A 15,584-nucleotide genomic window follows, 5' to 3' on the forward strand; every position below is an offset into this window, starting at 1 on the left:
AATAAAAACAAAACAAAACAAAAAATTACAATCACAGAAAAAATGAAAAAAAAATAATACATAGGTTGCGGTATGAACTTGACTGCTGACTAGATAGGTCACAGTGAACTAGAAACCCATCTCTGCAGGTACAAGTATTTCTTCTGCTATACTGGCTAGATTGTTCAAGGCATTCTAGAAGCACTCAGCTTTTTTAATCTCAGAGAAAATCTGCGTGTATGACATCATTTTATAAATGGGGATTCTAAAGGATATATGTCAGAATAATTTTCTGATATTATAATGATTAATCTAGGACGCAAACCCAATGTCTGGGCCTCAGCATCAGGCCTATATCCTTCCCTTCCTTCCTTCCTTCCTTCCTCCCTCCCTCCCTTCTTTCCTTCCTTCTTTCCTTCCTTCTTTCCTTCCTTTCTTCTTGTCTATCTTCCCTTCTTCTCTTCTTCATCATCTATTTTTGCTGTGCATGGGAGAGTATATGTATACAATGTATACATATATATATATATATATACATGATTTATATGTATAGGTGTATGTATATGCATATGCACATGTACATATAATATATATGTAATATACATGTAACATATATGTAATGTACATGTAATGCATGTAAATTAGAGGTTAACATAAGATGTTTTCAATGGCTTTTCCAACTTATTTTAAAATTTTGGTTTATCTATATATTCTTTGAGATTTTCAGCTGGAGAGATGGCTCAGCGGTTAAGAGCACTGTCTGCTCTTCCAGAGGTCCTGAGTTCAATTCCCAGCAACCACATAATGGCTCATGACCATATATAACAAGATCTGGTGACCTCTTCTGGCCTGCAGGCATACATGCAGGCAGAACACTGTATACATAATCAATAAATATATCTTTTTTAAAAAAGAGAATTTTATACATATATACAATGCATTTTGATCACATCCATCTACCTCCAAGGAGAGACGGCACCCCTGAAGAAAATGGATTAACTTTTCCCTAGCAGCCAGCAACTACCATTACCTTTTAAACAGGGGTGGGGAGCCCTTCTCCCATCCATGTCTCCAGTTTATTTTTTGAAGATATGGACTCTCACTCTCTCACTGAACCTAGAGCTCATCAATTAGCTAGAATGGCTGGTCAGAAAACTCCAGAGATCCTCCTTAGCAGCAGGTTTATAGGCATGCAGGCTTCTGGGGGTTTGTACAACATCCTCATTTTTATGTTGTAAGCACTTTTTTATGCTGGCTCCTCAGTACCAGTTCTCATATTCTTTGCTGTCTTGCTACAGAAAAGGAGACACTCTTCCTTTGTTTAAACTCATTAGAGTTGAATAGTCACTTTTGCTTTTGACAAGTGCTTTTGACATTTTGGCAAAATGATTGCTATGATCTTGAAAGGAAAAGATGGGTCAAGTAACAGACTTGATTCCCTAAAAGTTCAGCATATATGAGAAGACAGTTCTAGAGAATCCCTTCTATGTCATCCAGTTATAGAAATGTGGGAACTGAAGAAAGCCAGATAATAGTTAGCATTTCAGGGGCTAGTCAGTGATATAGCACTTGACTGACAATCACTAGGCCCTTATTCAATGCCCAGGATTCACCACTGAAAAAAAAAAAGCATGATGGCAAGTACCTCTCCCCACTAAGCCATCTTGCTGTCCTAACAATACTTTTTTATATTTATAGTTTCCTGTGTCTCTGGGCTGGTCTGGAATATGGGATCAGTCTGGCCTTGGCCTAATATGTACGGGGATTACAGGTCTGAGAGACTGCATGACATATTCTGGACTAGTTTCCTTCTATTCCAAGAGGATTGTGGGTTTGTCCTCCTGTCTTAATATCATATTTGATTTAGAAATTCATTTTCTTTTTTCTCTTACACTTTTAAGAGAAGTCATTCAGAAACTATTATAAATTGCCCAGGGAAAACAACAAACTGTCAAATGTTAGAGATTAGAACCATAAGAGCATGAAAGCTACCGTTACTTATTAATAAACTCAGAATCACTGAAGAAGTAAGCCCAAACGTAAAAATAAAAAAAATAAAAAAATGTCAAAAAAAATCCTCTCACATTCTTAAGTATAGCATCTGCCCCAATGTTCTGATTCTTTTCCTCTCTAAATAATTCAACTCAAGGCACTAGCTAATAAAGAGAATAATTTCAAGGCTTTCTCCTAAAGTCAGTTAAAATCAAAAGTTCACTGTAGTTGATTAGTTAGTGTTTCCACCTCTAAATTACTTCTCCCATGACAATGTTCAACTGACCCCCCCCCCAAATGTGAACAATGCACTTGTTTCCTTAGCCTTGCTTTCAAAAGTTTGTTTTGAGATTCTAGAATGGGTTTTTGTTCTCTTGAGCCAAGGACCTTATGTATGCTAGGCAAACGCTCCACTACTACATGTCCAGACATTATTTTAACAGAACAAGATCATTATGTGATCTGAAAGATGATTTTCTTTATCCTTTTGAAAGATAAGAAAGAAAGAAAGAAAAATCCTAACAAAAGCAAAGTAGAGCAATCACTGACCATGACATTAAACATTGCTAAGTAGCAACAGCAATAAAAATAGTATGGCAATGGGAGATGGAAGGACACAGGTTAATAGAAAAGAAAGAAGTGCCCAGAAGATACATATGCTCTTCTGAATTTTTTTACAAAGGTGCAAAAGCAATTCAGGCCTTTTTTGACCAATGGTTCTGGGAAACTGAGCATTCAGTCCTCATACCTTATATAAAAATTAACTAAGTAAGTCATAAACACTAATTAAAAATGTAAAACTATTAGAAAAAAGAGACATTCTTAGGCTGTAGGGCTGAGCAGAGAGTTTTTAAGTTCTTAGCATAGGCCAGGCTAGTGAGATGGGTTAGGAGCTTGCTACCAAGATTGATGACCTGAATTCAATCTTCAGAACCTACATGGTAAAAGGAGAGGAATGATTCCCACAAGTTGCCTTTTGATGTCCATGCATTTCCACATAAATAAATGTATGCACACATATGCACATGTAAACATAATTCAAGTAAAATTTGGGACTTCTGCCCTTCGAAACAGTGTTAAAAGGGTTGAAAAAGACAAGTTGTAGACTGAGAGATGATATGTGCAAACTACATCCCACCCAAATAATTGTCAAAAGTCAACAGTTAAAATTTTAGAAATGAACAAAACGTTCACAATTAGCAATGACACTTTACCAAGGTAGAGATACAGATGGCCAATAAGTACATGAAAAACATATTAAATTCATTAACCACCACAAACTGAGCTATTATTCTGTGTGTCCTAGTTTGCTTCCTATTGCTATGATAACACATTCTGACCAAAATCAATGTGGGTAGGAAAATGCTTATCTGGCTTACATGTCCCAATCACAGTCTATCACAAAAGGGAAATAGGGTATGAAGTCAAGGCAGGAACCTGGAGTCAGAAATAAAAGCAGAGAGCATGAAGGAATACTGCTTCCTGACTTATTCTATATGGCTTAATCAGCCTTTTTGTTTTATTTTGTTTTTAATACAACCCATGACTACCTTCCTAGGGATGACTGGGTCCTTCCCATATCAATCAGTAACCAAGGAAATACCCCACAAACTTGCCTAAGTGCAAATCTGATGACCTCGTGCTATTAAATGAAATTTCTGAGTACTAGATGGCCCAGGATAGTGTAAAGTTGACAAAAAACAAAAACCAAGAAAATAAATAACATCAACAGTAACACTATCCCTACAGGCTAGCTAAAGTAAATGACAGCACTGAATGTTAACCTGATTATGGACAAAGTAGATCACATATACATTACCACTGGCCATTAATAGGGTATCTGATTTCAGAAGTGGTTTGACAGTATCGTTATAAAATTAATCACTCTCATATGATCCAAGAATTGTACTCTTGGATCTTTATCTCAGGGAAATAAAAACTTACATTTACAGGCTGGTGAGATGGCTCAGTGGATAAGCCATTTGTCACCAAGCCTGAGAACTTGGGTTGGATCCCCAGGACTCACACGGTAGGAGGAGAAAATCAGCTACTGAAAGTTGTCCTTTAACATGTGTGCTGTGGCATGCATGCACCAACACATGGATACACACACAATAAATAAATATATTTTAAAACTTCTTTACATAAACTCCTGTACACAAACATTCATAGAAGCTTTATCTCCAATAGCCAGAAGCTAAACCTACCCCAGGTATCCTTCAACAGGCAAATGATTACAGAAATTATGGTACATACACAAAATATTTGAGTTTACTGATGGGTGGTAAAAAATTAATAATAAAAATCTTGGATAATCCTCTAGAAATTTATGCCAAGCTGAAAAAAAAGAACCCTAGAGTCAGAATCACAGATGGTATCAATGTCAACATACTGGCTGAGATATAATACCATCATTTTGAAGGATTTCATTGGCAGAAACTGATCAAAAGGCATCTATAACCTTTATGTATTATTTTTATTGTTTCTACCTACAAACCTACAAATAAAATTTTCAATCACATACCAAAAGGAAAGGGGCTGGAGCGATGGCTCAGAGGTTAAGAGCACCTGCTGCTCTTGCAGCACCAAGCTGAGTTCTAGACATCTCTTCCTTTGAGATACTAGTTATAGCATTAGAAAAGCAGCAAAGAATCTGGCCTTCAAGTGGTCAAGCCAGCCACTTTTGATAATGGTGCTGCCAGATCAAAATTGAACATGCTGTAGCCTAGGTAAGGGAGGAGTAAAAATGCCCACTTCTCACTTGGCCCTGCTTTAGGCAATCTTCCCAACCTTAAAAATCTGCATCTGTTCTTTCTGCAGCTGTAGTGCACAGTATACATCTAAGGAGATGGCAAAGGAAATCCTTTGAATTTGTGCTAGGGAGTTCTGGAGTCCCACTGACGAGTGAACACTTCTCCCCTAGAGTCTCCACTGACGAGTGTGTATAAAAACTATCTGCTGCTCCCAACAAATGTGAAACAAGACACTATGATACTGTGATACTATAGGTTTGACTCAAGAGGCCAATAGAACGTTTGTTGTAAGACATAATATAACCTACTGTTAATGTTCACTTTGTGGTCCAAAGTATTTAGCTGTTGAGCTGGATTCCTTAGTAGACCAAATTAAGATGGCCTAAGTTACATCTTAAAAATTTCATTTCCTGTAGTTAATTCTGCATGTACTAGTCTTGACTGAGGAGTTCCCCAAGTGGCTTGTTTTCCAAAGTACCAAGAACAAAACCCTAGGTCTTGTAACTCAGCAAGGCTTGTGAGTGGAAATAATAGTGCCCAATAACATTCTGCTTTAAAAGGTAAATACAGATGAGATAAAAGAAAAAAAAAGAAAAGAAATATCTGTCATCAAGGTTCTGCTTCCCCACCCTATTTCATCCAGCAGATATTGAGAAGGTAAGGGAAATGAAGACAGGAATGGCCAGGAGTAGAAGAGACCTCAGGAAGGAGACAGCTTCAGTAAGACAGCTCATTTAATGGGGGGAGCAAAGGCTACTTAAACCCTTGGGAGTGGGTAGGGGCTTTCAGTATGTGTCACTGTCTTAGTTAGGGTTTTACTGCTGTGAACAGAAGCCACAACCAAGGGCAACTCTTATAAGAATGGCATTTAATTGGGGCTGGCTTACAGGTTCAGAGCTTCAGCCTATTATCATCAAGGCGGGAGCATGGCAGTGTCCTGGCAGACATGGGGCTGGAGGGGCTAAGAGTTCTACCTCATGTTCCAAAGATAGCTAGCAGAAGAATGACTTCCAGACAGCTAAGATGAGGGTATTAAAGCCCACGCCCACAGTGACACACCTACTCCAACACCTACTTGACCTCCTAATAGTGCCACTCTCTAGGCCAAGCATATACAAACCATCATCGACCAGGGTCAGGGTGCTATGGATGCCTCATTTGCATAAGGAGGAATTCCAGCTGCTACTGGACAGGACTTTATAAGGGAAGAGGAAATTTAACCTGTTTACTAAGCTATATGACCTCCTGGGGGGAGCAAAAGTTAGGGGCACCTGGCTATGTACATTGGAATACGAAGGCCCAGACCAGGGAGGAGTGATTCAGCAGCCAATCTCAGGATGAGATTTCTGGGGACTGGACAGGCCTTGACCCAACTCTTTTTTTTTTTTTTTAATTTTTATTGCATTATAATGAGAAAAGTTATATGATTTCAATTTATCTGAATTTGTTAACATTTAAAAACATATTTTAAGTAAATAGAATTAAATCACATTCTTGTTTTCCTTTTGTACCCCAACTCCTCCCAGAGACCCCCCTTCAGTACCTACAATATCTTTGTTGTCATATTCCTTAAAATTTATAAAATATTATAACAATAAGAATGAATATTATAAAAGTTGTTTGCTATAAAACAACAATCAATTTAACAGTCTTATGTAGATGCTTTTGACACAACTCTTGCTCTAGGCTGATTCCCGTATTCCATGTTCATTTGTCCTCACCCTACAAATATCCCTCATCATACCACAGACACATTGCTTTGAGTTACAATTTGCATAGGGACATCTAGATGCTTTCCTGGCCACTTCGGCTAAGCCAAGTTCTAGTTGGGTTTTGTCAACTTGATACAAGCTAGGATCATCTGAAAAGAGGAAACTCAATTAAGAAAATGACTCTTATCAAATTGCTTGTGGGCAAGTCTTTAGGCCATTTTGTTGATTAATGATTGATGGGAAAGAGCCCAGCCCACCAGGGGGTGGCACCACCTGCATGGTATAAGAAAGCAAGCTGAGCAAGCCATGGTGTCAGGTTCCTGCATCAACTTCCCTTCAGAAAGGACTGTAAGCTGCAAGATAAAATAAATTGTTTCCTCCCCAAGTTGCTTGTGATCATGATGTTTACAGCAGCAACAAAAAAGCAACTAAGACAGCCATGTAGCTTATTTAGGCAACACAGGCAAATGACTTTTCTTTTCACTTTCTATTTACTATTGCCCAAATAAGGCTTATTTTGTTCCCTAGCAACAGTGGAAAACAACAGTGAGATGTTCACTTTAGACATGATCTTCTCAAACTCTGTTTGCCCCTGTCTAGTTCTTAACCATGGTCACTGAAGGCAGATGGACAATGGACAATCAGTTATTCAGGACGGGCCTTGTATAAGAAAAGCACCAAGAGGTAACCCAAAGAGCAAATGATCATAGTTTCTGCATTAGCTGAGAACTACCTCTTCATCCCAGGTGAACAAACCCAACTTAGGCAGAGTCCTTAGGATAGAAGCTAAAATCTGAGGATGCCAGCATGCCAGCTCCAAACTCTTGCTCCCAAGAAGCAAAAGGAGGTGATGATGAGAAGAGCAAGAAAGAATTTAATCAAATTGGCTATTTGAGGAATGTTCTAGTTTGCTTTCTGTAACTGTCATAGAACAATCTGGGGGAGGGAGCAGGGAAGTCACTTAGTGGAGGAAAAAAGGTTATTTGACTTGTAATTATAAGTTGCAATCCATCACTGAACAAAAGTCAGAGGTAAAAACTTGAAACAGCTGGTTGCTGGGGACACAGAGGTCCTTGCACTCACAGAGAAGCACTAAGGGAACCAGGAATGTTAATCACAGGGGTATCTCCTAATGGTGGAGATAAAATCAAATACATGCATTCCATCCAGAAGGCTGACAGTGGAGGTTAAGAACCTGGTGACCTTTACTATATAGGCAGACCTCATGCAAATTCCTGAAAATGATTATCCCAGACTCTTCCCTCTTTAGACCATTACCCATTCTTTGTGGAGATGTCACAAGTATTTTGTGGCCTGCTGATGTATATGGGTCAGAATCCACACTAGATTCTAGGCCTTTAAGCTATGGAACCCACATTCATAGTCACATGTACTTTGTAAAATAGTTTCTATGTAGTCCCATCTTAAGCTTTATTGTGCAGACTGATTAGATAGATTGTTGCCTGGAAATCTTTTCCCAAATGACACCGTGTTTTAAATATACTGACAATGAACCACCTGGCACTAGACTCCCAGAAGTCTGATCCAGGTTGACAAAGTCAATATGCACTGGGTTTTCATTCTTATCTCTTGGAGGGGTTTGCTTCCCTTCCTGGATACCTGCAGGGGCACCTCAAATGGTCACATTAAATCCATGGCCAAGGGCATAGACATGAATGTACCTATGCCAATATATCCTAAATGGTAGGGCTTTGTAGTACAGTACAAAACAAAATATGATGTTGTATGTTTGATATACAAATTAAAATGTAGGCAAAGGGGTTCTCATTTCAGAAGTCCAAATTAACATTTAGAATTATCATCAGAATATTATGTGATTTTTCAAAGTATGGGGAGGAGCTTCAAATGGTGGCCCAAATCAGGCCTGGTAGCACACAGGCCAACTTGGGCAACATAGTAAGTTTAAGGTAAGCCTGGATGGGGCACATAAATCCTGTCTCAAAACAAACAATAACAACAAGAAAAAAAGAGGTGGCTCAGTCCAAAATGATAACATTTCAATAGCTACTGGGAGCAAAGTGACATAATTCATTACATCAAAAGCACCCTGTGCAAGTATCAGGACCTGAGTTCAAATCTAGTGCACCCATGTACAAAGTTGGGTGCAGTAGTATGTGCCTGTAATTCCATTGCTGAGAAGGCAAGAGACAAGAGAATCCCTGGGCCTTGCTGGCCAGCCACTCTAGCCCAAGGAGTGAACTTCAGGTTCAATGAGAGACACTAAAAAAAAGATGGAGAGTTTTTGAGATAGATATCCAATGTTGACCTCTGACCTCCATACAATATGTACATGCACACTCACATGTATACACAGACAAACACATACACACAAACATGTACATATATAGTGACAAAATAACTCTTAGAAATTAAAAAATACATTCAGTGCTATGGCATTATAGACACCAATTGTTTTGTTTTCCCAGCAATGTCCTGTTACCAACATCATCAAATAACTATTTATAATCCTACTTATTAGCCTTCTGTTACAATATTAATTATTGAGATAATCAACATATAAAAACCAAAAGCTTACAGTTTTAGAGATTTCAGTCTGTGGGTGATTGGCTTCATTATGTTAGAGCCTTTGAGGATACCAAACATTATAGCATGGGGCATGTGGAGAAAAATTGCTCATCTTGTGGCAGCCAGGAAGCAAGGAGATGAAGAAAAAGAGGTAGGGGTTCCAATATCTCTTTTGGTAATATGCCCCCAATGACTTAACTCCTTTCCACTAGGCCTGATCCCTTTAAGATCCTACCACCTCTGGGTATCACCATGGGATGGGTATGAAGCCTTTTTAACATGCGTCTTTGGAGGATATTTATCCAAACCATTATAATAGCTTTATTTTGTATCATAAAGTATCATCTAATTAACCAACTCAAAATGAGCAATATTCAGTATAGTTTGATAACTACTAAACTATTCAGTATAGTTTGATAAAATAAGAGCTGTGCATCATTACGAGAATCTAATTTTATAACACTTTCATCATTCTCACAGAAAATCTCAATAGCAGCCAGTCTTCATTATACCTCTTTCCCTACACAGCCTAAGGTAAACACTCATCTACTTGTTCCTCCTATACATCAGGCCACTCATATCTTACACAAACAGGATTATATCTATATAATACAGGGTCTTTGACATATTGTTCTTTAATGGTTCAGCTATGCTGTAACATATATGAGGACCAAATTTCTTTTTTGGCTGAATAGTATTCTAGCACCAAGCATGATAGCACATGCCTCTAAATCCTAACAAAAAGATTACAAATTTGAGATCAGCCTGGCCTACAAATTAAGTATGAAGACAATTTGAGCTACACTGAGACCCTATCACTAAAACCCAAGAGAAAAATTAAAACCATTTAATTTTGTGTAGAAACCACATTTTCATTTTCCACCAGTCAGTTGAAAGTCATAGGTTATTTCTATTTCGAGTCACTACAAAGGATGGGGATATTGTTTCTGTGTGCTTTGTTTAACGTGTAGAATTGCTGAAGGCCAATCCTAGACAATAATAATAATAATAATAATAATAATAATAATAATAATATAAAAAATTATAAAAGTATGAACAGTATGAAAAGTATGAAAAGTATGGCATGTTTTTCCTTGGGTAGATGTTTAGGAGTACTGTGTCATACAGTAACTCTATATAACCATTTCAGAAGTTACCAGACTGCTCTCTACAGCACTAGCAGCTACATTTCATAATCCCACCAGTGATGTCTCTCTGTGTTTGCCAACCTTTACTTATCTTTTTTTCCACACTCACCTTTTAGACCTAAAGTATTATCTTATTGTAGTTTTAACAATTTGCATGCCTTAAATAAGTAAATATATTGAGCATCTTTTCACGTGCATATTTGCTATTTCTATATTATTGTTGGAGGAATGTTTATTCTAACTACTTCCCCATTTTAATTAGATTATTGTTGTAGTAGTTGTTATGGAGATTATTTATATATTCCAATTCTAAATCTGTCATCATATATATGGCTTGCAAATATTTTCCCCACACTATGTGCTAGCTTCCTTTTGATGTATTTTGTAATGTATTATAGCATTATTTGTAACAGCAAAAGATTGGAAACAGTAAGTGGATAGGCTGAATAAACTATCAGTAAGTCCACACAATAGGATAGCTCTTTCACTGTGAAAAGCAATGAGGCCTAGCTCTATATCCAATTAAGTGACTTTCAAGATATGCCATTAAAATGAAATAAAAAAAGATTAAAGAGAATAAGCAGAGTAGGCTACTATCTATTTAACAAAGAGAAAGATGGCAAATACTTTAAGAAATTGTTGTTTTAAAAACAGACTGGAGGGAGACATACCCCAAAAGAAGAAAAGAGAGAATGGAGGAATGGAGATAAGAGGTAGGGAAAGAGAAAGAAATAATTTTTAGAGTTATTTCTAGAGAAAAGGGAGGAGCAAAACTGTGAGGTCATGGCTAAAAGCTAGCCCTGTTTCATTTTGTAAATTTGACTTTAAAACCATGAAATGTTTTTACATTATAATGAAACAACAACAAAAGTAAGAATCAAAAGCACAATGAAAATAATGAAGCTGGTGATGAAACTCTACTCACAGCAATTACATAAGTTAAATGAACATGTGTGACTGACAGCATTTGCTTGGTAGAAGCGATATACTGGGTATAAACCATAACATTGCCAAATAATGCATGCCTCAACATTCACCCTAGTAATTTGGAAATGCATTTCTAGCAAAGGATATCTTTATAATAGAGATAGTTACAAAAAAACTCTTTAAAAACTTAAATAGTTAATAATCACTAATGTCGTTGTTGGGGCTGGAGATATGGCTCAGCAGTTAAGAGGACTGGCTGCTCTTCCAGAGGCTGCAGTTCAATTCACAACACCCCCATGGCAGCTCTCACCTACTTATACCTCCAGTTCCAGGAAATCTGACAAACATACAGGCAAACAGACATACATGCAGGCAAAACACCAAAGCACATAAAATAAAAATAAAGAAAGAAATCATTTTAATAATGTCACTGTTATTGTTCAGAAATTTTATGGATATGTACTTATGGTGAGACACAACAAGTAATTGTTGACCATGGAAGTAAACTCAATATAAAATCAAAGAAGTTTAAAAAAAATTCTAGGATCCTTATTGGAAATATCAGTTTGAATGCATCTTGTATCCTTTTCTTTAAAATATATTCCCTAACTTAGCAGCCCGCATAGCAACAATGGTTGTTCATTAAAAACAACAACAACAACATCTCAAAAGTAAGGTAACAATCAAATTTAAGCAAGTAAGAGACACTAATGGACATTTTTCAAAGGAGAGTACAAATGGTTAACAGTCTATCAACATCCCAGCCATTAGGGGAATTAAGATTAAAATGAGATATACTACATGTCTATTAAAACTGGCTAAAATCCAAAATATTGACAACACCAAATGCTCTGCATAACACAAATTCATTGTTGCTGCTAATGCAAAACAGGCCACCAAACACAGGCTTCTTAAAGTACTAAGAAAATGGAGGCAGGAGGATCATGATTTCAAGGTCATCCTTGGCTAAATATGAGTTCCAACTGAGGCCAGACTGGGATATATGAGACCCTGTCTCATAGTAGGGGATAAGTTTCTTATCAAACTAAACATACATAAACCATATGGCCACTTTATAGATTTGTGTGAAAGTCAAGTGTTCCCACGAAGGTTCTCTCTGTAGCCCTGGCTGTCCTCAAACTCATTATGTAGACCAAGCTGGCCTCAAACTCACAAAGATGCACCTGCTTCCCTGTCTCCTCTGCCTCCTCTGCCTCCTCTGCATCCTCTGCCTCCCTGCCTGAGTGCAGGGATTAAAGGTATGTAAAAATTAGTGTTCAAGATTACTAGGAAGTCAGGAAAATGCATATTAAAAACAACAAAATTGGGGTTGGGTGGACTGGAAAGCTGGCTCAGTGGTCAAGAATGCTTGCTACTCTCCTGAGGACTCGAGTTTGGTTCCCAGAACCCTCAACGACTCACAATTCCCTTGTAACTCCAGCTCCAGAATGTCTGATGCCCTCTTCTGCCTTCTACAGACACATGAACACATGCAGCAAACACACATATAAATAAGTTTTAAAAACTTAAATCTTTGAGACTGCAAAGAACTGCAGTACAGCCACTGACCAAATAATGCAAAATTTAAAAGACTAAACAATACAGGCATTTAGAAACAAAAAAAATAAGTAAAAAAATGTGCTGGTGGCAATTAGAATAACGACTTTGTAGGGTTCACTAAAGCTCTCTGTATCGGTGCCATACAATTAGGCAATCATACTAAAAGAAATGAACAAGAGAATCATAGCAAGAAGCTATCAAGAATAAACTAAACAGAGGGATCTATATACATGACAATCATACAATGAAACATTATCCACACGGACAAATCTCACAAATACAATGCTGAACCAAAAAAGTCACAGAACAAAAAGCACAAGATATTTCCACATATAAAAGGTTCCAAAGAAGCCAAATCTAACAATAGCAACAAAAGTGAAAATAGTAGTTCCATTTGGAAAATGGTGTACAGGTTAAAAGGGCATGGAAAGGATCATAGAGTTCCACATAAAATACAAGTTAAATTTTAATCTGAAGCAACAACTAATATTTTAGTAATAATAGGTTCAGGTAATATTCAGAACATTTATTTTTAGCTGCTACAAATGACATGAATAGTCAAGGGGGCTGCTTTTAGAGTAGTGGTAGTACTCTATTTCTTGATGTTCATTTTGTGATCCACTGCACATTTATTTCTGTACATGTGTTATTCTTCCCAACAAAAAAAAAAGTTTTATAAAAAGCAAAGTACACTCAGTACTATGTTGCTGATTTTAAAATATCTCATCCAAACGCTCTTTTTTTCCTTCCCACCCTTAATCACTTCATGTGAGAGCTAAGATACTTCTGCAGGCAGTGGGCATCAGTAATCAGAAGTGTAGCTGAGCCAAAAGCTGTAGGCTCTGCTTATATTTTTTATTAAAATTACTTTTGCACAGAATGCTTCTTTATTTCTGGAATCTTTTTTCATGCCCTCCTTCTTGGAGCTTTTCTTATTTGGTTGACTTAATCTTTCCAAAGAGCATTGCTACACTTCAGAGGCCAGCCTCAAACTTAAATCAGCCAAGAAACAAAACGCACAAGCCATTGTTCAAAGTTGAACGGACTAGCTGGTTAAAAATCAACCTTAAATAGAACATCTATAACAATACTGGCCCTTTAGGGACAGCAACTCAGATACCCTGTTCAAAATCTGTCAATTCGGTGTACTGAGTGTTTTGCAAACTTTGTGCTTTACAAACATCTTGAGTGGCTCCACGTGAATCTTTTTCATCAATTTATATTATCTTCTCCTAAAGACACTAGTAAACCCAAACAAAATGCAGTAACCCCTAGCAAACAAAAGCCTGACTAGTTTTCCTCCTGTTAAGTATGTGGCTACATATTGCTGAATTCTTTGATGTTCTAGGGGATTGTAATGTTTTGGTTTTGTGCTTTCATCTTGTCCCCCAGGTTTAGGTGCCTGTCTTCCTGGTATGGAAGGCTTCCCTATCTGCTATGCTTCCTTCTGGGTTTCTTCTATTTAGTACCAAAGTTTATGATTTTGTACACAGTGTACTAAAGATAATAATTAGACTCATAGGTTATAAAGACCAGCTGCCTGAAAGAAAACTAGCATCACCAGGAAGACCTCAGTTTCCTCAGCTGTAAATGGGAACAAAAAGATCTAATTCAAACAGCTGTTGACAATACCCAAGGCCATTAAAGCACAGCACCCCATATACATTAAACACCTCGTGCTTCTTTTTATCATCACTGTCACCAACTACTTTGGGTGGCCCTGCTACCTGTACTTCAATGTCATGTAGGAAAAGCATTCAGATGTACTTTGAGGGAAAAGGAAGAGGGAACATGAAGTTTTAGGTGTACTCAGCACACAGGAGTACTCAGCACACAGGAGTAAAGGGCAGGAGGTAGCTCGCAGGTAGGATCTAGGGAGATGAACACTCCCCAGATCCTGTCTAAACCTCAGGATCTGGCCAGGACCTCAGGCTTCCTACCTACTCACATTGCGATTAAAGCTGTTGCCAGGCAGAAGCGGTAGAGTCATGGCTGCCAAAGTCCGATGAGGATCAAGGATCCAACCACAGAGAGATGGATACTGACTGCTCTTAACGGCCACTTGTTTGACCTCTGTGTTACCTGGAGACCGGAGATAGCGTCACAGAGGGAGGAGGGGCTAAGATAGGCGGGGTAGGATAAGAGTCTTAGGGCGGAGCTAAGGCATGGGAGGGGTGAGGCGAGACAGAGTGGAAGTGGGGGCAGGGCCGAGCCCGCAGGGCCCCTCCCTCCCTTTCCGCCCCACTGCCTGTCTTCTTTCCCTGCCCGCCCTCCAGCGGAAGCTGCCTGGTTCTGACCCCACTGGTCTTCCGCGCAAAAAGTGAGTGCTCTGTATTCACTTATGCTGTTCTCTTCTTTCACTCCTTTTACCTAGAGCTTATATCCTCCTGTGACCTTCAGCTCACGAAATCTTGACACAGCATTGTTTTGCTATTTTGTTATTAAATGTAGTTAAAATGCCCAGAAACGTACAGAAATCTGATGCCTGTAAGCTTACAGAGCTGCGTTGCATTTACACCAGCCTCTATTTTTGAATTAAAACGTTAGAGATGAATCTAAAACCACTCACCCCCTACAGGGAAACCCATTCCAAAGGTAAACATGGTCTTCAGTCCTTCCTCTGATCCTTTTTTGCATGACCCAAGTGTGGAAAATCTAAGGTCCAATCAGCAGTGGCCAGGAGCAGGGAGGGTCAGGCAGCATTAAATAAAACTCTGAGTATGGTGCCTCATGCCTATAATCCTAGCACCCAGAAGGCCTGCGTTCCAAGCCAACCTGGGCATCACTGTGAGATTATGTCAAAAATAAAAAAATAAAAATCAAGACTGCTCCACCAGGCACCCAGATGCCTAGAATGAAAACCTACAGTTAACTGCCCCACAGCCCTGCTGGCTGGACACCTTAGTATATTTATCACTCCCTCTGCTATTTCTGTTGAGATCCCTAGCCCCAATTACAGCTTGCCT

General features: G+C 38.3%; 1 protein-coding gene across 2 annotated transcripts in view; it reads right to left on the reverse strand.

The window, feature by feature from the left end:
- Efhc2 (EF-hand domain containing 2) overlaps positions 1 to 14,715 on the reverse strand; it is a 178,854-nt gene extending 164,139 nt beyond the window's left edge. Inside the window, exon 1 of one of the 2 annotated variants that reach the window (XM_031343008.1) lies at positions 14,567 to 14,715. In XM_031343008.1, the coding sequence (XP_031198868.1) occupies positions 14,567 to 14,608 (42 nt within the window). In that variant the 5' untranslated portion in view covers positions 14,609 to 14,715. Of the gene's footprint in view, positions 1 to 14,558 lie in introns of both variants that reach the window. The other variant, XM_031343086.1, reaches the window with a different exon arrangement.
- Between the last annotated feature and the right edge of the window lie 869 nt (positions 14,716 to 15,584).

Source organism: Mastomys coucha, chromosome X (assembly GCF_008632895.1).
Source record: "Mastomys coucha isolate ucsf_1 chromosome X, UCSF_Mcou_1, whole genome shotgun sequence".
Taxonomy (NCBI): domain Eukaryota; kingdom Metazoa; phylum Chordata; class Mammalia; order Rodentia; family Muridae; genus Mastomys; species Mastomys coucha.